Consider the following 22470-nt stretch of genomic DNA (forward strand, 5'->3'; position numbering starts at 1 on the left):
TGGGGCGGGTCTCTTGGGGGTCAACCCAGCTCCCCAAAAGCAAGGAGGGGAGTGACGGGGGCGGACTGGGGAGGATTCCCGCCGTCTGGGAAGAGTAAAAGGGTCGCCTGTCCGGCTCCACCGCCGGCACCTGCTACCAAGAAGCCTCTGGCTGAGGTACCGCCTCCGGACCCCGCCTGGGTCCGCCCGCCACGAGAGCACTGGCCCTTTAAGAGCGGCGGTAGTGCATCGCGGGGAGGAGGGCCGGGAGCGCTCGGGGTTGTGCGGAATTCGCCGGGAACGTCTGGCGCCGGCTCTCTGGCTCGCTCACTCGCTCCGACCGGCTCCCTGCGCCTCATCCCTGGGCTGCGCGGGGACCCGGGCCCGGTCGGGCGCGGGGCGAGCGGGATCCACGGGCGGGAGGCGCGCGCTCTGGGCAGCGCCTGGCCCCGGACATGGACAGAAGGAGCTGGGCGCGCAGGGGGCGCCGCGGGACCGGGCGGCCGGAGCGCTGAGCCAGACAAAGGCTCAGGAGTTGCGCTTGCTCTCGAGAGCCGGGCCGCGGGCGCCGAGGCTGCAGGACCCCGCGGCGGGCGGCTCCGGCCCGCCCTCTACCCCGTGGGCAGGCTCCGCGCGCCCGGCCCTGCCCGGCCCGCTTTTCCTCGGGCGTGGGAATTTGCCGAGGAGACCTAAGCGGCTCCGCGGTGGCCGGGACCGGGAGGTCTGCCTCGCGCCCGCCGGGCGGGGAGCCAGGGAGCGTCGCAAGTTTCCGAGCCGCGTGCGTGGACCCGGCGAGCGGGCGAGCCGCGCGTGCAGCAGCGCCCCGGGCCAGGCCGGTCGCCGGAAGCATGGGCAGCGACCGGAGCGCGCCCGGACGGCCGGGCTGGGCGGGCAGTCTCCTTAGCGGCCGGGAGGCGGCTGCGCGGCCGCGACTGCTGCCGCTGCTGCTGGTGCTTCTGGGCTGCCTGGGCCGCGGCGCAGCGGCGGAGGACGCAGAAGTCAATGCCGAGGTAAGGACCCTCGCCCAGTCCCTTTGCCACGGCTTGGAGGACTTGGGGCTGGGGGACTTGGGGTGGGAAGGAAGCCACGCCCGCAGCCTGAAGCGTGGAGAGGAAGGGCGCGGAGATGAACCCTAGTCCCGGAGTTGGGGGCGGGGAAGAAAGGGGACCCGGCAAGCTGCCCCTCCCCAGCTAGCCCTTGGTGGTGCACCTCTTCCCAAACCCTGGAGGGCGTAGGGCTTGCGCCCGCTCTCTATCCCTACAGCCCCGCCCTGGGCACTGATCCTTCCCAGCCCGCGTCCCGGGAGCCGCTTCTGCCGCCCCCAGCCCTTGCTCCTCTCCTTCCCTCCCTACCGGACTCCTGATTCCTCGAGAGCTCTGCGGACGCACGGTGACGTTCTTTGCGAATGGGAAGGGGGCTGCTCTGTGTGTGTGGGGGGGGTCTTGGGCACAGCAGGCAGCGCTCCCGCCTAGATAGACTCTAGTTTGGGTGACACTGAGCCTCGCGCGGCGGGCTGGGATAGGGGGAGGGGGTACGAACCTCTGAGGTAGCCCATTCGGGTTGAGGGGGCGCTTTGGCGACTTTCTCAGACTCTTGCGCGCAAGCCGCGCCACGGCCAGATGGCATCTAAGAGGGAGACCCGGTCTCACCCGGCGCTTCCTCCACCAGCGCCCCTACGCCAAGGCCCGGGCCGAAGAGGGTGGACCCCGAACATTTTTTCACCAGGAGCCCGGCAGACGTCCCTACCGGGGCCCGTCTCTGGAGCGGTCCCGTGGGTGATTAGGCGCCGCCTCCTGGCGCAGAGCTGCGTCCAGCCAGCGCCCCCGGCTCCGTGGGGTCGCCGAGCGCCGTCCTCCGGATTAGGGACAGTGAGGGCACTAGCTCCGTTGACCCAGAGCAAAAGCGTAGACGTTTTTTCCCGACTTCTAAGACCCTGCTCCCCGCCCAGGAGAAGGGGAGAGGTTTGGCATGGTGGGGAGACATCCCCCTCAGCGCGTCCCCGGTAGGCTCGGGCCTCGGTGCCCTTGCGCCGGCCTGGAGCCGCCTGCCGTCCGGGCTGCTGCCCTGAGTGATGTTTCTATTTGCAGCCCGGCCGGTGCTCCCTCCCAGCTCTCAGCGGCTTCCCCACCTCCCCGGCTGCCTGGGAGATTTTTCCGATGGAAGCCTGCCCTTCCCCGCCCTACTTTAATAAAAGCACTGAGGAAGGGCAGGGAATTCCTCCCAGCTCAAGTTACACCTCCCAGCCAGTTCCCCACCTGCTCTGCCCTCCCTCTTCGGCCTGGCCAGGGAAAGCTACAGGGAGCCAGGCCCTGGCAGGAGGCAGAGTGGGACCCCAGGCCATCCCCAGTCCAGCTCCACCACCCCACCCCCGATTCACACAGGCAGGCAGGCAGGGGCTTACTGGGGACCCCTGCTGGTGGGGATTGCCCCTCAGCCTGCATCCAGGTACTAGGCAGAGAGTGCTGTTTGGGCCCACCTGCCACTCTCTGGAGTTGAATACCAAAGAATTGCAAGTCATAGACCCACCCCCGAGGAGTTTATAATCTATACTTAGAAACGGCATCTCCACACAGAAAGCAATTGCAGACCAAACTGGAATTTGGTAGCCAGGCATTGTGATTTGGCATTTTAGATGGCCAGGAGCTGGGGCACTGGGACCTGTGGTCTGAGGGCCTTCGTTCTCTCTTTCCTTTGCTTCTGCTCCTCCATCACCTCCTCCTCTCCCAGCTGCGGGAGTACCCAAAGCCCAGGGCCTGCACTGGGCCACAGACCATGGCCATGGCCCTATGCCTGTGTGGCACTGACTAGGGATTCTGTGACTGACCTGCAGCCCCTCCCCTCGGGAGAAACTTGGGTTGGGCTATTGTGGGAAGAAACTCTGGAAAGTACAGGGCACCCTTGAGCGCTGGAAGCCAAGGTAGACGCAGGATTAGAGACCGGTGGGCTATCCCAGAGCCTAGAGTTGGCTTTGGAGTACAGGCTGTTCCATGGAGTCCCATCAAGTCTGGCCGGATCTGGGCCTAAAGAGTCAAATGGCTACAGCAGCCAGCGCATTTGCCCGGAGGCTGTGAAAACTGTCCCCAGGTCCATGCTAACCAAGAACCAGCATCAGAGATTCCTGGGCCTGGCTGCACCCTGTTTCTAGAGGCTCTGTCCCTTGGAGAAGGGTTTTGGTCCTTGACCACAGCTCCAGACCTCCAGCCAGGTCAATGGCTGGGACTGTCTCTGAGCAGCTTAGAAACTGAGGCAAGGCCAGCCCCTCTCCCTCTCTCTCCCTCCCAGGGCAGAAACCAGAGGCATCTCATCAGACTAAGGAATCAGACGTGTGCTAGGAGCCAGTAGACACCGGCAGCCTGCCAGGCCTCAGCCTGGAGAAGGCTGTCTTCCTTGGGGAAGCCACCACTGAGCTACTCTGCCCTGTCCCGCTCCCTCCCTTGGCTGTCAGGTCCCAGTCTCCAGCCATTCTGGCCCACATAGACCCAGGCCCCACCTGACTGAGGTGCCAGCTGCAGCTCCTGGCCTCGCTGACCTGAGAGTCCAGGCCCTCCTTCAGATTTCTGTCTTGCTCTTTCTGGCTGTAGCGCATACTCCACTTAAGTGCCTTTGATTTTTCACCAGAGAAGCTTTGGCTCTCCCCACCTCCACCTACCCCCCAGACACACCTCTAGGCCCTCAGCCCACCCACGCCTCCGCATGGAGGTGACTCAGGCCGCTGGAGTTCAAAGGTGTGGTGCCACTGCCACTAAAACATGGACACACCCACCTCCTTGCCCCTACCTGGCAGCTTAGCAGGAGAGCAAAAAAAGGGGTAGGAGTCAGCTGGAATTCTGCTTTTGACCTTCAGGTCTGACTGTGGCGCCGCAGCCCCAGGCTTCCTGTGCTCCAGTCTCTGCCCGCGCCTCCATGCTGGCCGCTGGGGCCCCACCGTGTGCTCCTGTTAGTGCCCTTTCCTAACTGGAGCAGAAGCAGCAGGGGCCCCCGTGCCCACCTGCGAAGAGAAGGGGTTAATGTGAGGGCTTGTCTTTGGGAACCTACAGAAGCTGAATCTTCTCGCCTTCTTTCTCCCTCTCTGCTTTTTAATCTGTTCTCCTCTTATCACTAACAAGCTACTGCTCTCCATACTTTATTTCAAAACCCAGAGAGAACTGGGCTGACTGGTGCTGCCAGGCACTTGGGATCCGACTGCGCTGTGCCCTTCATGCCCAGCCCTTTGCCGGGGCCCTGTGTTAGGTCTGCCCTGGGGTCCAGTCAGTTAGCTTCCTCCTTGCAGAGAACAGCCCAGTGTGTGCTCCATGTGTGTGCATCACCTGGCCTGCCCATTCTGACCCCTGGACTCAAGACGCCTTCCTTTGCCCCACCTCAAGGAGGGTGGAGAGGAAGCAACCTAGAAACACACCCAGACCCCCCTTAGAAGACTTCCTGCAAATCCCTCCAAATACTACCCATGTTCTCTGATGCCAATTCAGAATAGCAATGCTGCCCGGCAAGGAAAATCCTCTCCCTGCCAAGCACTTGGTTCTGGTCACTCCTCCATGCCCCCTTTGTTGCTTGGTCCAGATGCCCCTTGCCATCGACGCCTCTGCCCAGCTGGAAGTTTGACTTCTGCCTGAGGCCAGCTTGCGGTGGTTGTAGTGGTGGCCACTGCTTCCCACCTCCAATTAAAGTTGGTGCTGTAGGCCTTTGGGAGGTGATTAGGTCATGAGGGCAGAGCCCTCGTAAGTGGGATTAGTGCTCTTATAAGAACTGCCTGAGGGGACTTCCCTGGTGGTGCGGTGGTTGAGAATCCACCTGCCAATGCAGGGGACACAGGTTCGAGCCCTGATCCGGGACGATCCCATATGCCGCGGAGCAACTAGGCCTGTGTGCCACAACTACTGAGCCTGCGATCTAGAGCCCGCGAGCCACAACTACTGAGTCCACGTGCCACAACTACTGGAGCCCGTGCTCCGCAGTGCGTGGGGGCCGCCGCGGTGAGACGCCTGCACACTGCAACAAAGAGGGGCCTCCGCTCATGGCAACTAGGGAGAGCCCGTGTGCAGCAATGTGGAACCCAACGCAACCAAAAGTAAATTAAATAAATAAATTTTAAAAAAAAGATAATTAAAACTTCCTGAGAAAGCTCCCTTGCCCCTTCCACCATGTTGGGGCACAGCAAAAAGTTAGCAGCCAGGAAGAGAGCCCTCACCAAACCAGACCATGTTGTCGCTCTGATCTTGAACTTCTTGCCTCCAGAACTGTGAGAAATAAATATTGTTATGAGCCACCCAGCTCATGGTATTTTCGTTATAGCAGCCAGGGTGGATTAAGGCCGTTGGCATCTTCAGTATCGTCCCAACATTCATGTAGTTCACACAGCTGACCACTCGGGCAGGGGTCAAGCCCCATGGCCAGCTCTGCCCTGGGCATGGAGATGTGTTCTGTGAGTTAGCAGAAGCAGAGAGGGCTTGGGGGCTCTCTGCTTAGATCCTTCTCCAGCTCAAAGAGGACCCAGGGAGGAGTCCGCAGATGAATGTGAGGACCTGGGACCCTGCAGGTAGCTGAACACTCCAGGCCTGAGGCACACAGTAGGTGCCTTCTGACTGGACAAGCCCCCGCTGAGTTAGAGCTCATATGAGGCCGTTCCCCAGAAGAACAGTGGTTCTGGGGATGCCTGAGCCCTTTAGGGGAGGTAGTACAGATTTTGCAGCCCCGGGCAGGTACAGCAGAGATGTATGAGATGGTCCTGGATCAGAGAGACAAAGAGGGATGCCTCTTAACCAGATCCCATTTCCCTTGTGGGAATAGCAGGAAATGAGCACAAAGACCCAACTCAACCTCCAGTATCTGGACAGACAGATGGGGACCTGAATCCCAGCCATCAGCCAGCCCTCAAAAGATGCCCCACAGCCACGGAGCCTGGAGGTCAGGGTCTGGAACTGCTCTCTAGGATTTGCCCTTAGCCCTGGACACCACCTGGTCCTCCCAGAAGCAGCTTCCCCCACCCCCCAGAGGGGTGGGAGCCCAGCTTCGTGTCCACCACACATGGGCCTGGCACCTGGTACATAGGAAGCGCTTACAAAATGGTGACAAAATACAGTGACCATGAGAAGCACATGGCATTTGCTGTTGTGGGCAAGTCACTGACCCCATCTGAGCCTCAGTTTCTCATTTGTCTACAAAATGAGACTAGTAATAGTATCTACTGGATAGAGTTACTGGGGAAATTCAGTGCGTTTGTGTGTAAAATGCCGAATGCTATGTACGATGCCCCTCACGTGGGGCCCATGGAGGATCAAGTTATTTTTGAGCACCTTCAACATACTTGGTGCTATCCTGGGCAGGGCCTAGGGGTGTTTTATAAGCATTTTCACATATAATCCTGTATTAACTGTAAGTTTAGGTGCAGTCATGACCCCATTGTACAGAAGAGGAAGCTGAGACATTGAGGTGAGAGACATTACCCGATTCCCCAGCCTGGGTGGTGGCAGAGGAGCCTGAGCTCCCAGCCCCCAAGCTGGGTTAAAGGCTACAGGTCAGAGCCCAGGGTGTCATCCTTTGGAAGTGCCGCCAGGCAGGAGCCTGCTGGGCCTGAGCCAGGTGGGAAGGAGGGTGTGGAGGTAGAGCCAGGGCCCGCCCCCAAGCAAGTGAGCCTGGAGCCCTACCCCTGCCTGTCCAGCCACCCAGGCTCTGCCTGGAAAGCAGTCCCATGTAAGAGACAACACCTACAGGGGGTTTCCAGGTGAGGCCCCAGGCCTGGCCCTCGGCCAGCCCGAAACCACTAGCAAACAGGACCCTTTTCCCCACCCCTGCCCGCCCACTGGCAGAAGGACCCAGCTGCTTTTCCCTCCGGGTTAAGGAGTGCGGGGCAGGCTGGGAGGCCACAGGGTAAAGAAGTGGCGTCCACTTCCTTCCTGCTTCCCTGGCTGGACGTCCCCCACCCGGCCTGCTCTCCCCACCACCCAGAGCCCCTTCCCCACCTGCAACTTTCCCATCTTGGGGGGGTGGGTTAGATTTGAGCCCCAAATGAGCAAGTGTGTTCTTCCAGAACTGCTTAAATATGGACTATGCTGCCTCGAAAGGGAGTAAATGATCCACTAAGGACAGGCTGGGCTGGCTGGGCGCCCCCCTTTCTTCCCTGGCCTCGGACTAGTTATGCCGTCTGCGGGCACAGTGAGGACCTCAGCACACCATGAAAGGTCTGCGTCCATCGCTGGCGCGCCTGACAAGACGCCTTTTGTGCCTGTCTGGGCAGCCCTGCTAGGGTCTGCTTGGCCTGCAGAGAGAGCCGCGGGTGAGTGAAGCAAAGCAGAGCCAGGAGAGATTTTTCTTATCGCACAGGGTCTGATAAGGCCGGGTGGGAGGCGGCTTGGTTTGTCTGAGCCCCAAGGAGCTGGATGCGTCTGCAGCAGCACGCTCACCCTGCCCCCACCGCTGCTTAATGCACAGTATTGATCGGGCAGCTCCTTCCCAGACACGCCCACCCCGTGGGGAGGGCCTGCCTCGGGGTTGTCTCGGCAGTCCTGGGGGGCAGCCCTGCTGACGTGGCCCAGCGCCCAGACCCAGCCGGAGATGTGGAGTGTGGGGAGGGCTGGGCGCCCTCCCCCAGTGCCGTGCTGGGCGCTGTTCCCGAGAAGGGCCAGAGCCCAGTGTCCCCTGCCTCAGGCCCAGAGGAGCTGCTGCTGCTTCACAAACAGCCTGGTCCAATGGCACTGCTTATGGGCTCCGGTTCTAGCCATAGACCAGCTGCGTGACCCTGGGTGGGCCCCTCACCCTCTCTGAAACTTGCTGTCTGTGTAATGGGGATGGGGTACTTGTGAACATTGAATGGGGTGACGAGAGTGGACAGTCTGGCCTCCAGCAGATTCTCAGCCCCTGGCTGCTGCATTTCTGTCCTCTCCTAGGGGCCAGGGGGCCAGGAATTCCCCCTCAGACTCTTGATGGCTCTACATCTCTTTGCCTGGGGCCAACCACTCACCTGAAGCCTCTACACACACTTACGGGATGGGGTCTGGAGCTTGAGAAAGAAATGGCTGAAAGAACCAGGGTGGGTGGGGTCTCCTGCAGCGGCCTCCCTCCCTGGGCTGCAGGCAGGAGGGGGACTCGTGGCCCAGAGCTCTCTCTGCAGAACCCTTACCTGCCTCCCACTGGACAGTGGTCCTCATGGAGGAGGGCCCACCACTCTGCTGCTTACTGACCTCCCTGAGCCTCAGTTTCCCCAGCTGAGCAACAGAGCTTCACTGCTTGGCTCACCCCACCTGTGAGACTCGAGGTGACCGGACAGAAAAGGAGACACCTTATGGAAGGAGGAGATACCTTATGGAAGGGACAGTCTTTACCGGTAGGAGCAGCAGGGGCTTGAGCACAGCCCCTCCCCGACTTTGAGACCAGGGGTCAGTCATGACCTTGGGAATTGCTTCCCGCTTTTGTTCCAGGGCTGCAGAGCCCCTCAGGAGGCTGGAGTTAGGGCAGCACCTGCCATGCTCCTGTGCCCCCCATGGTCTTTCCCCTCCACCCCCAGGGCTTGTCGAACTTAGCAGAGCAGTAAGGTGATGAGAAACTTCTCCTGGACACTGGGGGAAAGAAAAGCCCCAGCCCCGCGGGCAGTGTAGACTGACTGGCGCGTTGCCCGTCAGGCGGGCTCAGTCAGCTCCTTGTCTTCCGGGGCCTCAGCTGCTCTGGGCCAAGGCTGTATTTCAGCTTAGCCCACTCTTGTCACCAGTCCTCAGCCTCAGCTTTTTACCCAGCAGTAGCCGAGAGACATTTGTCATCAGGAAGCCTTGGCTGATACCGAGATGGAAGCTTCTGGCTTCCCTGGGACTCAGAGGGTGTTTGTGTGAATGAGGGTCCACAGGCACCCTCGGGCCTTTCCCGTCAGCCCCCTGAGCTGTGCCCAGTATTGAAGGGGCCCCTCTGCCCCATCCCCCACCGGGCTCTGGAGCTCTTCACTGCAGACAGGCCCAGCTCCCTCCCCTCCCCAGGGCCCCAGCCTGAGCCTCCCCCGCCCTGCCCTCCTCCTGTCACTCGCCACACTGCTAATCAGTCCCTTGGTGGCCTGTGATTGCGCTCCCGGGATATTTTTACCTTATGCAAATAGGTGATATAGAGGTGCCCTCATCTGTCAGCAGCAGCCCCAGTTCTCCCCCCACCTCCAGCTGGATTCCTTTCACTGTTAGAGCTGGCCGAGCATCACAGCCTCGCCTTCTAGATCTTTCCAGGCTTCTTCAGGCAAACCGTGTCCATTAAAGGTGGTGGACATCCCCCTTCACAGACACACAGGAGCCTCAGGAAAGGTTTCTATGCTTGGGAAGAATGGGGAGGGCGCCCGTAACACTGCCAGTGTCTGGTGGAACTGAAGGAAGGGGGCCCTGGGCAGGAGGGGTGAGGGGGGTCCATGGGGGATGCCACAGGGTGCTCCTGCCTCCCCCAGCTGCCCTGCCCCCACCCAAGGCTGCCTTGTCGGAGCCTGGATCCTTCAACCCTGTCGACCGACACAACAGGCTGCCACTCTAGGAACAACTGGGCAGTGCCCCTGCCCCCACCAGCCTCTGTCATTAATACCATGTTGACTGAGCACTTTCCCCTGCCCAGCACAGTGCCAAGGGCTCCTGTGGGCTTGCCCATTTCATCTTCACAGAAATCCATGAGATGAGGCAGGTCTTGATTCAACCCCCTTTTACGGACTGAGGCACAGCGAGCAAAGTGGCTGGGCCAGGATCTGTACCCGGAGCCGTGGTCGTTTCTCAACTCAGTGTCTGCCGCGTTGTCCTGCGAGGCCTCGAAGTTGTGGCTGGGCATCCTCAGGCTCTGGCAGTCTCCCCGCGCCGCCCTCGTTGGCTCAGCCTCTGCTCCCTCCAGCAGCAGCCTGGGCGGTGCTGAGCCGGGCTGTGTGGGCAACCCATCCATACCAGGGGCCTGGGCAGGGGCCAGGGCTGGGCTGGCGAGTGGCACTGAGGGAAGCCAGTACCTTTGGAGCTGGATGTGACCCTGGTGGCAGACAGATGTGAGCGTGGCCCAGGCCAGCTGACACATCGCTGTCAGCCCAGAGCAACTACCATGTTCAGCTGCCATCCTGCCCCGTGGGCCCTTGATGTGCAGCCCTCACCTTCCAGAGCGTCTCAGAGAGCAGGCTTTTAGGTCCCCTCACTCTGGGGGTTTCCAGAGACCAAAGATAGACAAGGAAGGGTTCAAAGGACATGCTTCCATGTAGCCCAGGCCCACAGCAGTCCCTGCCTCTGCTCACCAGCCTTCCACAGTGGTCACCATGTTCTCGTGGCCTTGGGAGCACCAGGTGGGCAGGGCAGAGTTCCCTTCCTTACCACCACTCAGCCTGGCTCACTGGGGATCCCGTCCACCGGTTTTGACTGCAGTGGTCCTGTCTGCTCACAGACTTGCCAGCGTGAATTCCTCACTCGGCGTGTGCACCGGGTCTCCCCAAGGAGATCATAAACCCCTGGAGGTCAGGACTCTTCAGCCGCCTCCTCCACGGCCTCCAGCTGGCATGGCACCTGGCACCAGACAGGGTGCTCAGAAACACTTGGCAGGATGGCTGGCTGGGTGGGCCGACACACAGACAGATGGGGGTAGATGGATGAAAAGACTTGCCCAGCAAGTCTTGAAGGGGACGGGCACCCCCACTGTGTCCCAGCTGCTTTTCCCAGGTCCATCTCTCTCACCCCACCCCCTGACAACCCCATGGCTCCCAGTTTGCACACGAGGACACTCAGGCCCGGAGAGGAGAGTTTGTGGCAGAGCAGAGACTGGACTTCAGGCCTCCTGTCCCACCCTCCTGGGCCTGGGTGGGCGGCCTGAACCCACCTGCTTTCCCTCCGGAAGGTTCAGGGTCTGTTGGGGAGCAGCACCAAGGGGTGGGTTTTCCTACTTGGTGAGAATTCAAGAGCTTCTGAACCCTGTAGGGTCCCCAGTGGTCTGCCTGGAATGGTAGAAGGCCCCACCCTGGAGGGGCCGGCACAGTAATAAGGACGGCAACTGTGGACTGTCCTCAGAGACACAGCTTCTGTCCTAATGGGGGAAGGCAAATAATAAACACCTAAGTGAAACATACAGCATGTGAGATGGTGACAAGTGCAGGGAAGCAGGAGAGGGAGTGCAGGGTACAGCGGATGGGTGTCTTTTTTACATTTGTCAGAGAACACTCCTCCAATAAGGTGATGAAGCAGAGACCTGAAGAAAATGACGGCATGAGCCATGCAGATTTCTGTGGGGAGAACACTCCAGGCAGCAGGAAGAGCAAGTGCAAAGGCCCTGAGGCCTCACAGGTAGTTCCTGTGAGAATTGGCTTTTCCTCTGAGATGGGAAGTCTTTGGAGGATTCTAGACAGAAGACTGACCAGACCTGACTTGTAAAGGCCTTTTGTTCCAGCTCTTGTGTGAGAACAGACTGTAGGAAGTGGAAGCACGGAGAACGTACAGAAGCTCACATGGTCACCTGGAGGGAGGTGGTGACGGGAGGTGATGGTGGTGGAGGTGAGAGGTGGTGGGATGCAGGCCATGCATGTTTGGAGGTAGTGGAGCCAGAACCTGCTGACCAGGTCATGGCCTCTCCTTTGCAGAACTGGCTGCGGCTCTATGGCTACCTGCCCCAGCCCAGCCGCCACATGTCCACCATGCGCTCCGCCCAGATCCTGGCCTCGGCCCTCGCCGAGATGCAGCGCTTCTACGGGATCCCCATCACGGGTGTGCTGGACGAAGAGACCAAGGCGTGAGTCCCTCGGTCGGGCCATTCCCAGACCCCACTGGCACCTGCCCTCCTTCTGGCCTGCTCTGATGAAGGCTTGGCATGTGGAGTTTCCAGAAAAGAGTGGCCTAGATAAGAGATGGCATATGGCTTGATCCTCCGTGCTAGCTCTGATTGGTTGGGAATGGCTGCCTGCTGCCTAGTGTTGAAAAAGCTCCTGAGGCCAAAGCCCAGTTCAGCAGCAAGGAGCATAGGATTGATTAGTGATGTCTGCCACAGGCATGGGAATGGGGAGGTGCAGCACACATGCACACATGTGGTTGCCTAGCTAGGCCTTGCTCTGAATCTGGCAGAGGTGATGTGACCCAAAGCCACATCCTTGATGAGCACGCACAGAGCATAAGGTATCAGGGATAAGAAGCCTCAGGGTAACTCTCCTCCCATTCCTGGGTGATAGTGCTGAAAAGGGGCTCACCTTTGCAGAGCCACTGCTGTGCACCCAGTCTTCCAGTACAAGGTCACTGTACCGTTTTCCTGATGAAGAGCTCGAAGCTGAGAGAGTCCCTCACCCCCTCCACACCCACATAAGGGGCAGCTGGAGGCCAGTGGGGGGAGGGTGGGAGACGGTGGACTGCCTGAAAGAGGCAGAGCCCAGCAGGCAGGCGTGTTGAGGGGAGGCTCTGTGCACCTAGGTGGATGAAGCGGCCCCGCTGTGGAGTACCAGACCAGTTCGGGGTACGTGTGAAAGCCAATCTGCGGCGGCGGAAGCGCTACGCCCTCACCGGGAGGAAGTGGAACAACCACCACCTGACCTTCAGGTAGGGAACCTGGCTGCCCAGGGTGGTGTCCCCCCAGGGTACCCTCCAGAAGCAGCTGGCCCCTCTCTGCCTGGCCTGAGGCCTCAGGCTTCCCAGTGGGCTCCTCTGGAAGGCTTCCTTTCCCAGCAGCCCACTGCAGGGTGTCCGGCCTAGCCATCCAATCTTGCCAATCCCGCTCCCATGCTGATTAGATCGGTCACCCTACTCACCCACCCACCCCAGGCAGTCTCCCTCCAGAGAAGGGCAGGACCTTTGAACTGCTTCTGCTCTGTCCTCCTTCCCTCCATCCCCTGACCCGCCAGCAACCTAGGGCTGGCCTCACCTGCCCAGATGGGCTCCTGCACCAGTGCAAACTGGGGGCTTCAGGCATCTGAAGGGTAAGGGAGGACTGGGGTGCCTGAATCCAGGCAGATGCAAGCAGGCAAGCAGCAAGTCACCCGCGCAGACCCTGGTTCAAGCACCCTCCTCCTTTCCACTGAGTCCTTTGGCAAGAAACCCCCCTGAGCCTTGAGCTCTGTGGCAGGCCCCAAGGGTTCCCCCTTCCTGTTCCAATCCAGCCATGACCCCACCCGCAGCTCCATCTCCTGAGGAAGAGCAGCCCACAGGGTCACATAGACCCAGGCTGCCAGAGTGAATTCATGATCCATGAGTTGATTCGTGATCTTTGATGGAGATCTGTCCAGCACATGGACTCTTAATCTGCTTTATGTGGGAGATAACAGGCTTCATCATGCTGTGTGTGTGTGTGTGTGTGTGTGTGTGTGTGAGTGTCTGTGTGTGTGTGTGTCTGTGTGTGTGATGCTTGTTAATGTTTAACATTTACATGTTCTCAGAATAAAATTACGTAAGAAAGAAAAAGTCAGAATATGTACCCTTTATAGGCATCACAGTTTTGTTTGGGTCAAGTGTGAGGCAGAGTTGCCTTTAGCCTGTACTCTTCAAGGCAGCAGAAATCTAGAAGGACAGATACTTATTATTAGGGGCTGGTATATTTGCTTAATATTTATCTGCAAGAATGATAGAATTGTTTTTAGGAGAATATGGATAGTAGGGTAAAATATAAAGGGAGAAAGAGCTCTTTTAGAATTATACATAGATTTAACCTACTAAATTGCAGAACATTGGTAGTAGAGAAACAGCATGGCATGTTGGAAAGAGGTATGTTCTGGAAGCCAGCAGTCCTGAGTTTGAACAGGCTTCATCATGCTTTTATCGTGTGCAGGCTCATATATGCCCATGTTCTACCTGAGTTCAGTCATTTAATCCTCCCAGGCGCTCCATGATGAAAGCGCTGTCCTCCTTTTCCCACTTTACAGGTGATGAAACTAAAATTCAGAGAGACTAAGTCACTTGCCCAAGGTCACACAGAAAATGTTAGAGCCAGGCCTTGAACTCAGGTCACCCTGACCCTGGAGCCCAACATTCAGAACCTCTTGGCCTGTGTTTCCCAAACCTCAGCCATTTGCATCCCACTTTCTAGGTCTTTCTCTTGGCTCTGTGTCACCTATACTTTTAATTACTTAATGTTTTTCTTTCTTAAAATAAGCTTATTTGGCACATTGCAACCTTATTCAGTGATCTCCTAATGAATTCCTTGGCTTCACGTTAGTTCTTTTTTTTTTTTAAATTCATGTCAAAGTAAACTAACAGTTGATATTGATGAGCATTGTCCGTGAACCAGCTCAGATCTTATCCCCTTTCCTTCAGACCATGTGTCCCCGCCCCCAGCCCAGTGAGTGCTAGCAGTGGACAGCAGCCCCAGGCCCTGTGTTCACTCACACCTCTCTCTGCCCACCTGCAGCATCCAGAACTACACGGAGAAGCTGGGCTGGTACCACTCGCTGGAGGCGGTGCGTCGGGCCTTCCGTGTGTGGGAGCAGGCCACGCCCCTGGTCTTCCAGGAGGTACCCTATGAGGACATCCAGCTGCGGCGGCAGAAGGAGGCCGACATCATGGTACTCTTTGCCTCTGGCTTCCACGGCGACAGCTCACCGTTTGACGGCACAGGTGGCTTTCTGGCCCACGCCTATTTCCCTGGCCCTGGTCTGGGCGGGGACACCCATTTCGATGCAGATGAGCCCTGGACCTTCTCCAGCACTGACCTGCATGGTGAGAACAGCTGGTCAGGGTGACAACAGGGGAGGCGAGCTGGAGCCTCAGGGCTCAGAGGAGAGAACATCCCCTGTGCAGTCCTCGGGAGCAGTGACGCTTGGTCTCAGTCTCCTGCCCATCATCTCCAAGGGGGGGTGGAAGGGAAGGGATCATCGTACCCATTTTCCAGATGGGGAAGCTAGAGGCCCAGAAGTCAGAGCAGTTTAGCTTCTTCTAAGAGTAAAGCATGGCCAGGCTCTCTGGCCCCCTCAGCCCACCCCAGCCCTGTCTGGGGTGTCCAGGTCCTGGGCCAGGTCAGAGCTGACTGTGCTGCCTGCCCCCACTACAGGGAACAGTCTCTTCCTGGTAGCAGTGCATGAGCTGGGCCATGCCCTGGGGCTGGAGCACTCAAGCAACCCCAGCGCCATCATGGCACCATTCTACCAGTGGATGGACATTGACAACTTCCAGCTGCCCGAGGACGACCTCCGGGGCATCCAGCAGCTGTACGGTGAGCGGGCGGCATGGGTGTGGCCGTGGTCTCTGCACGCTGCTCTCAACTCCCAGCCCTATGAGGCGTATCTACTACTGCTACCCCATTTTGTAGACGAGGAAACTGAGGCCCAGAGAGGATTAGTGGTTGTCCACATCATTCAGTGAGTAAATGGTGGTGCTAGAAATCAAACCCAGGGCTGGCCAACTCCAGGACCTGGCCCTCCCTCAAGGCCCTCACCCAGAGCTTTCATGATGGCCCCAGGGCTCCTCACTGCCCCCCTTTCCTCCTCAGCCTGAGTGATATTCTTATTAGACCGAGGGTGTCCCTGGGGTCCCAGGCCCCCATTCCTACCACTGTCACTCCCAGCCCATGCCTGTCCCAGGCTCTCCACTGAGTGTTGCTGGTTTATCACTTCCCAGTGCCTTTGAGGCAGGTGGCATCCCTGCCGTCCCACTGCAACCAGGCCCCACCAGAGAAGGCCTCCAGTGGGGAGGTGTCCTGGGGGCCAGTTCGGTGGGTCAGGGCCACACTCAGTGCCCACCCTCAGCCCTCACTGTGTTCCTGGCCACCTGGGAACCAAGTTCTTCCCTCTGCTTGTGTCCACTGTTTCCTGGAGCCTCCACTGGAGCAGGCTGGCATCCTGAGGGGAACATCACCGAGCGGGGGTGGAGCCAGCGGCAGCCTCGGGGCGCAGTGACCCAAGCCCAGTGTGGGGAGGTCAAGGAAGGGGCTGTGTGGAGGAGGATGGAGGTCCTCCCAGGGCTGATGGCCGTGCAGGGGAGGGGTCTGCTGTGGTCAGATAGGGCCTTTTGCCTGGGTGGGCTGCCCATGGAGCACAGGTCTCCCCAGGCTAGGGACCCCAGGCTCCCAGGGCTCTAAGTAGGAGACCCTGGCATCCTGGCTGAGTTCCAGGGCTACCCCCTCACTTCCCCCTGCCGCCCTCCGCAGGCACCCCAGATGGCCAGCCACAGCCCACCCGGCCTCTTCCCACTGTGACCCCCCGGCGGCCAGGCCGGCCAGACCACCGGCCCCCCAGACCCCCTCAGCTACCTCCCCCAGGCGGGAAGCCGGAGCAGCCCCCAAAGCCAGGCCCCCCAGCCCAGCCTCGAGCCACGGAGCGGCCCGACCAGTATGGCCCCAACATCTGCGACGGGGACTTTGACACAGTGGCCGTGCTGCGTGGGGAGATGTTCGTGTTCAAGGTCTGGCCCTGCCTGTGCCTCCCCAGCCCCTTGGCCCAGGCTCAGAGCAGAGAGCACCCTCCCACTTCTCCCCCAGACCCTTGCCCCGCCTCCACCCCTGCTTCACTGAGCTGCCCCTGGGGAGCCATCAGACCCTAGACCAAGAAGAAACCAGCCTGAGGGACAAGAGGATTGCCCGGGATCGTACAATAAGCCTAGGAGTCCACACCCCACCCGGGCTCTCTCCCTGGTGCCGCCCTGGCTTCCTAAGCCACCTCCCCCTGGACTCTCCCTGACCGGGGAAGGGGTGGGTCGAGGAGGGCCTCCCCCCAGGCCAAGGCAGCAAGCCTGCCATGCTCGCTCACACCCATGCCCTCCCCAGGGCCGCTGGTTCTGGCGGGTCCGGCACAACCGGGTCCTGGACAACTACCCCATGCCCATCGGGCACTTCTGGCGTGGTCTGCCCAGTGACATCAGTGCTGCCTACGAGCGCCAAGATGGGCGTTTTGTCTTTTTCAAAGGTGAGCTGGGGCAGGTAGGAGGGAGGGGACTGGGCGGCCTTCCTGCCCTTACCTCTGGCCTGACCTCTGACCCAGCCGGGACTGAGGGAGGAGGAGAGGGAAGGACCGTGCACATCTCGTCTTGTTGCCCACTGTGGGCTTACTCGGGGGAGCCGAGTCCTTCTGGCAGCAAGGCAGGGGTTGGGGACGTAGACAGAGACCAAAGGACTGGGTGGCAGAGGCTGCTCTGATTGGAGGCAAGTGTCCATCTTCTGCCGCACAGGGCCTCTGCCCCATCGCCCTCCTTCCTTGCATCCTGTGCCCCTTCCTTGCCCCTTCCTCATAAGAATGGGTCCCCGAGCCCACTCTGGGGCAGGATTCCTGAGTCTGTCTGTGGAGACAATGGCGCTCCCTGCCCTCAGCCCCCCCTCTGGGGCCTGCCTTCCTGGGGAGGGCCTCAAGGGCAGCACCCCTGATGGATCAGCTGTGTCCCTAGCCCCACTGGCCCGAGCCTCAACCAGGCAGGAACTCCCCGAGGACAGGGCTGGGTCCACACTAAAAGTAAGGAGCCCTGGGCCATGCACTGGGGTGCCCCAGGGATGCAGCCCCCAGACCCAGAGGCCAAGCAGGGCTCCCCCTCTTTCCTCTCTCTATAAGAACTGTGTGGGGGGTGGATGTTCAAGTGGGAATGGAGGCCCATATACAGTGCGACTGTGTGTGGTGTGTGTACAGGTGTGACCTGGCAATGTGTATGTGTGTAAATGGGTGTGTCGCAGGTGTCCATGAGTGTCCACTGTGTGTGATGCAAGGGTGAGTTGTGCTGTATGTTGTCATGGGTGTGTAGGTATCAGTGCCTGTCCTGTGTACGAGGATGTGTGTGTGTGTGTGTGTGTGTGTGTGTGTGTGTGTGTGGTGAGTGTGGTAATGGATGTGAACAGATTTGGGAGCCCAGAATATCCCTCCCGGTGCCCCCTTCCTGCACACCCCCCACTGGCCCCAGGCCTGTCCTCACCCCCACGCCCGTCCCACAGGTGGCCGCTACTGGCTCTTCCGAGAAGCGAACCTGGAGCCTGGCTACCCACAGCCACTGACTAGCTACGGCCTGGGTATCCCCTACGACCGCATTGACACAGCCATCTGGTGGGAGCCCACAGGTCACACCTTCTTCTTCCAAGAGGACAGGTGAGCACCCCTCGAAAGGGAAAAGGCCCGCACTGGGCCCTCACCCTCAGGCCTGCCCAGAAAGAACCCATGGCCCGTGCGGACCGGGCTCCAGTCCCCAGCTGGCCCGCAGCCCGGTGCTTTTGGTCACAGGTATTGGCGTTTCAATGAGGACACGCAGCGTGGAGACCCCGGCTATCCCAAGCCCATCAGCGTGTGGCAGGGGATCCCCACCTCCCCTAAAGGGGCCTTCCTGAGCAACGATGCAGGTACCGGGGCCAGCCTCCTCCCAGTCTACCCAGCACTCACCCTCCCCCCTCCTCCATACACAGAGAACAGGGCTTGCCTGAGGTCACCAGCATCGAGATGGAATGCATGGGGGACACAGCTGTGCCAGACTACCATTTACCCCATTTACAGAGGCCAAAGAGAGCTTGCGTAAAGGGCCCCAAGTCCCGCAGTGAGGAAGTTACGGAGTCCAGCCAGACCTGCCTTTGTCCAGAGCTGGTGCTCAGAGCTGCCCTGATCCCCACAGAGCCTTGAGCCTGGCGGGGGTGGGCGGTGAGCTTGGCTCAGAGCGACGGGAGCGGGAGTCCTCCCGGGGTGCCCCCTTACCCGCTTGGCAGGGAAGCGTGATCTCTGTCGTTATAACTGAGCAACAGGGAGTTGTGCCTTTTATTTCTCCAGCAGGGTCTCTGGTGAGTTTAAGAAAACCCATCAGCCCTGGTTCTCAGCCTCTGGGTTCTCGGCCTCAGGGGAGACCCGGCTGGCTTTGCTAATGCTCGGGTGGGTCACACAGCTGCCGTGCGTGTCACACAGCTTCCATGCGTGATGGTTTCACTCTGCAGCTGCTCTGACCTCTTTGTGCTCAGCTGAGTATAGACGCACCTGGTGGTTCAAACCTGGCCCTTCCTGGAGTTAAAAGGGATGTGGGTGGAGTGCCCAAGACCAGAGATCTGGTCCAAGGCGGCATCAGTCCCCTCTCCAGGTCTGATGCAGGCTGACTGTGTGGCCTTGAGCAAGACACTGGCCTCTCTGGTGCTGGAAGAAGCCAGGCCTGGGTCCCCTGACTGTAGCCCACAACCCAGCAGGCTACCGGACCCTTCTGTGCGCTGCCCTAGTCAATGTCAGCCCAGCCGGGAAGCACGGGATTCTAGTCGTGCCCCTGGCCTAAACCCTGTTCTTCTCTGAGCATGGTCTGGCTCCTATAAGTTGGTAAGCAAGTGAGGATGGTGTTTTAAAGCTGGGGCCCCTTCAGCTCGCCCTGGTCTTCTTCGAGGTCTCTGGCCGGTGGGTGGGCCCCGGCCTGACACCCCTCCGGTCTGCTTGCCCTCGCAGCCTACACCTACTTCTACAAGGGCACCAAATACTGGAAGTTTGACAACGAGCGCCTGCGAATGGAGCCCGGCTACCCCAAGTCCATCCTGCGGGACTTCATGGGCTGCCAAGAGCACGTGGAGCCGGGGCCCCGATGGCCTGACGTGGCCCGTCCGCCCTTCAACCCTGACGGGGGTGCAGAGCCCGGGGCGGGCGGTGACAGTGAGGAGGGCAACGAGGGCCACGAGGCGGGCCCCGGCAGCAAAGAGGGGGACTTCGGGGAGGGGACGGACGAGGACGGGGGCAGCCGCGTGGTGGTGCAGATGGAGGAGGTCACTCGGACGGTGAACATGGTGATGGTGCTGGTGCCGCCGATGCTGCTGCTGCTCTGCATCCTGGGCCTCACCTACGCGCTGGTGCAGATGCAGCGCAAGGGCGCACCCCGCATGCTCCTCTACTGCAAGCGCTCCCTGCAGGAGTGGGTCTGACCCTCCGCACCAGCCCGTCCTGCTCCTCACGGTGCTAAGGGGCCGGGCTGGCTGCGCCTGTGGTTCTGAGACAGCTCCTGGGGCCTTTCATCCAGAGCCTTCAGTGGTTCCCTCAGCCCCTGGGTGGGGGCCCCTCCAGGCCCTCTAACATCCCTGCCAGGCCTGTTCCCTTGTTTATTTATGCCCAGGTATCTTTTTTTTTTTTTTTTTTGCACACTAATTGAGCATTTCTTCCTACTTTCCTGACCAGGGCGGTCCCTCAGGGCAGGGGGTTAGAGTTTTCTAAAAGTAGTTCTGCACCAGACAGGGAATTAGGCTCCCACCCGCTCTGGCTTAGCCAGAGGAGCAGAGGGTCAGAAGGCCCGGCTGGAAGAGTGGCCAAAGGACTGCTGGGCTGTGCTTCAGCCTGAGCACCAGGGCCAGAACCGAGGGCTCTGCTGGCTTTGGAGCTTGGTGGGGCCTAACTGGTCTCCAGCCCTCTGAGTCTCTGTGGTCTTAGAAAGAGCTTTCACCCGGTGGCAGCCCCAGGCCAGAGGGGGCAGAGGGGGAGGTGGCCCGCTGATTGAGTCCTGTTGAGGTCTGGTTCCTTCCCACCCACCTCTGACAACTCCAGCAGCCTGGTTCCCTGTGCCTAAGAACCTACCCTGCCCTGGCCAGCACAGGGCCAACAGCCCCCAGCTCCCCTGGACCCCTTGAGCCCACACCCCCTTCCCTCTCTGGAGAAGGGGCCCTGGGCCTGCCTTACCAAGGACCAAAGGGGGTCTGCCGAGGCCCCTTCCCCAAGGGTAGCACCAGCCTCGGCCCCAGGCTGGGTCTCCACCCCCGCCCACTTTCTCCTCTCTGAGCCGTGACCCTTCCGTGAGCCTCCTCCCTCCCTCTGTCACCCACACCACCATCCTCAGAGGTCTCAGAACCCCAGCAGCCTCAGGCTCAGCTGCCAGTGTCCTGGCTCTCCCGGGGAGAGACGGGCGGATGGGCGCCCAGGCTGGCACGGTAGGTGTCCACAAACACGTGCCCACCAGCCTGGGGGTGTTCCTCCCTGCCAGCTCCCTGTCCCCCAGGGGCACTGGTAGGGAGAGGCCAGCCGCTCATCCCCTCACACAGGCTGTGGGACAGGGCTGTGGAGCCCCCAGAAGAGCCCACTAGTGGTAGCCTGGAGATCCTCCCCGTCCTGGGCTCAGCCCTGAGCGTGGAGATGATTCCTCCCTCTTTTCCTTCCCAAAGTAAGCAGGAGGCGAGGCTGCTGTGGGAAATGGTACTGTACAGCCGGCTCTGTCCCCTCTGCTTCCCTGCAGCCCTGAGCAAGCAGGTCTGCCGCCCAGAATCCCTGAGGCCCCTGCGGGGAGGGGCTCCTCATGGGCTGGCCCCGGTGCGGGTCCAGCAGCTTCCTCCCCGCTCCATCCTCAGAACCACCGGTGAGCCAGCCAAGGGGGGTGGGGAGGGAGGGGGTCAGTGTCCACCCCCATACGTTTCTTTCTGTAAATAATCTGCACTGATTAAATCGTACGGCCGGCGAGTGTGCCTCCTTTGTAAGAGGCCTTGGGCTGGAGCTTACAGCTGGAGGGGCTGCAGGTGACTAGGGTGGGGAGGGCGTGGTCCAGGCTGGGATTAGGGGACTTGCCCCCCACCACGCCAAAGAGACCTCGTTCACAGTTCTGCGGGGGCTCCTTCCCGATGGCCCTGGAAGGGGCAGAACTCGGGTAGAGTGGGAGGCGGCTGCCCTCAATAGACCAGAGGAGGGTGAGGCAGGGGACCAGGGGTGGCCCTGCTGGGGTCGGGCAGAGAAGGGGTGGGGAACTTACTGGCCATTCCTTCATGGTGAGAAAGGGCACCCAGCTTCCCGCACACCCTGCACGTCTAGGAAGGGTGGGATAACCAGTCCAGGCCACCCAGCCCTCCCACCCATCCGGACTGGTTCTAGGCAGCCTGAAGACCCAGCTTGGACAGGAAGAGATGAAAAACGATGCCACCGTGGATTCCAGAAGTTCCCCTCATCCGCATGCTCTGCCCAGAAGGTGAGGGGCCACCCAGGACCTGCCCTCTTCGAAGAAGCAGAAAACCTCGCCCCGGGCAGGGGGCAGACGATGCCCAGGAGTGCAGGAGACGGGCGTCGCTGCCCTCGGGTCTGAGCTTGGCTGGTGAGCCTCGCACTCCACGCCCGGCCTCTGGGCCCATCCTGTTGGGCACCAGCCTGGGCACCCAGGACTGCGATGCTCAGCCACGCAGTAGGCCAGGCCCCCAGAGCTCCTTAGGTAGGGTCCTCCAGCCTGCTCCAGGCCCACCCTCCCCCGCAGCTGCGTGCCCCCTTCATCCCGCCCTTTCCTCTCTTTGTGTTGAAAACTGGCTGAGGAGATTAGGAAACGCTGGCCCTCGGAAGCCCCAGAGGCCACTCAGGCTCAGCTAGGAAACCGCCTGTGTGCTTCCCCCGGCCCAGGGGCCGTGGTGGGCGGCACGGGGGGGAGGGGAGACGCTGCCTCGTCAGCCTTCCTGTGGCAGCAGCCGCGGGGCCCCACCAGGTCTGCCTCCTGCCTGAAGCCTTAGGGTCACCCAGAAGCCCAGAGGTCACCAGGCAGGAGGAGGGCGGTGTGGGGCACGGGGGACGAGAGAGGACAGGATGAAAGGCCTTCTCGCCGAGCTCTTCCGTAGCCGGAGGGGAGACTCAGCAGAGGCCTCACCTCCTCAGGAAACCGCCTGAGGAGCCTTCCAGCCCCAGCTCCCCGCTAGAAGCTCAAAGAAACCCGTTGGCTCAAGGAACAGCCAATCTCA

At 60.3% G+C, this 22470-nt stretch overlaps 1 protein-coding gene across 2 annotated transcripts; it reads left to right on the forward strand.

Moving 5' to 3' along the window:
• Window positions 1–261: 261 nt before the first annotated feature.
• MMP15 (matrix metallopeptidase 15) lies at window positions 262–21205 on the forward strand. 2 transcript variants are annotated; one of them, XM_060001016.1, is made up of 10 exons: window positions 262–989; window positions 11528–11676; window positions 12345–12470; window positions 14272–14579; window positions 14911–15072; window positions 16006–16259; window positions 16621–16759; window positions 17770–17920; window positions 18053–18168; window positions 19238–21205. In XM_060001016.1, exons 1-10 carry the CDS (start codon window positions 828–830, stop codon window positions 19702–19704), a joined length of 2034 nt encoding a protein of 677 aa, XP_059856999.1. In that variant the 5' UTR covers window positions 262–827; the 3' UTR covers window positions 19705–21205. The 2 variants fall into 2 exon arrangements, with proteins under 2 accessions (XP_059856999.1, XP_059857000.1); XM_060001017.1 differs by lacking the exon at window positions 262–989 and adding an exon at window positions 1277–1368.
• Window positions 21206–22470: the final 1265 nt, after the last annotated feature.

This window comes from Delphinus delphis, chromosome 20 (assembly GCF_949987515.2).
Source record: "Delphinus delphis chromosome 20, mDelDel1.2, whole genome shotgun sequence".
In the NCBI taxonomy this organism is placed as follows: Eukaryota; Metazoa; Chordata; class Mammalia; order Artiodactyla; family Delphinidae; genus Delphinus; species Delphinus delphis.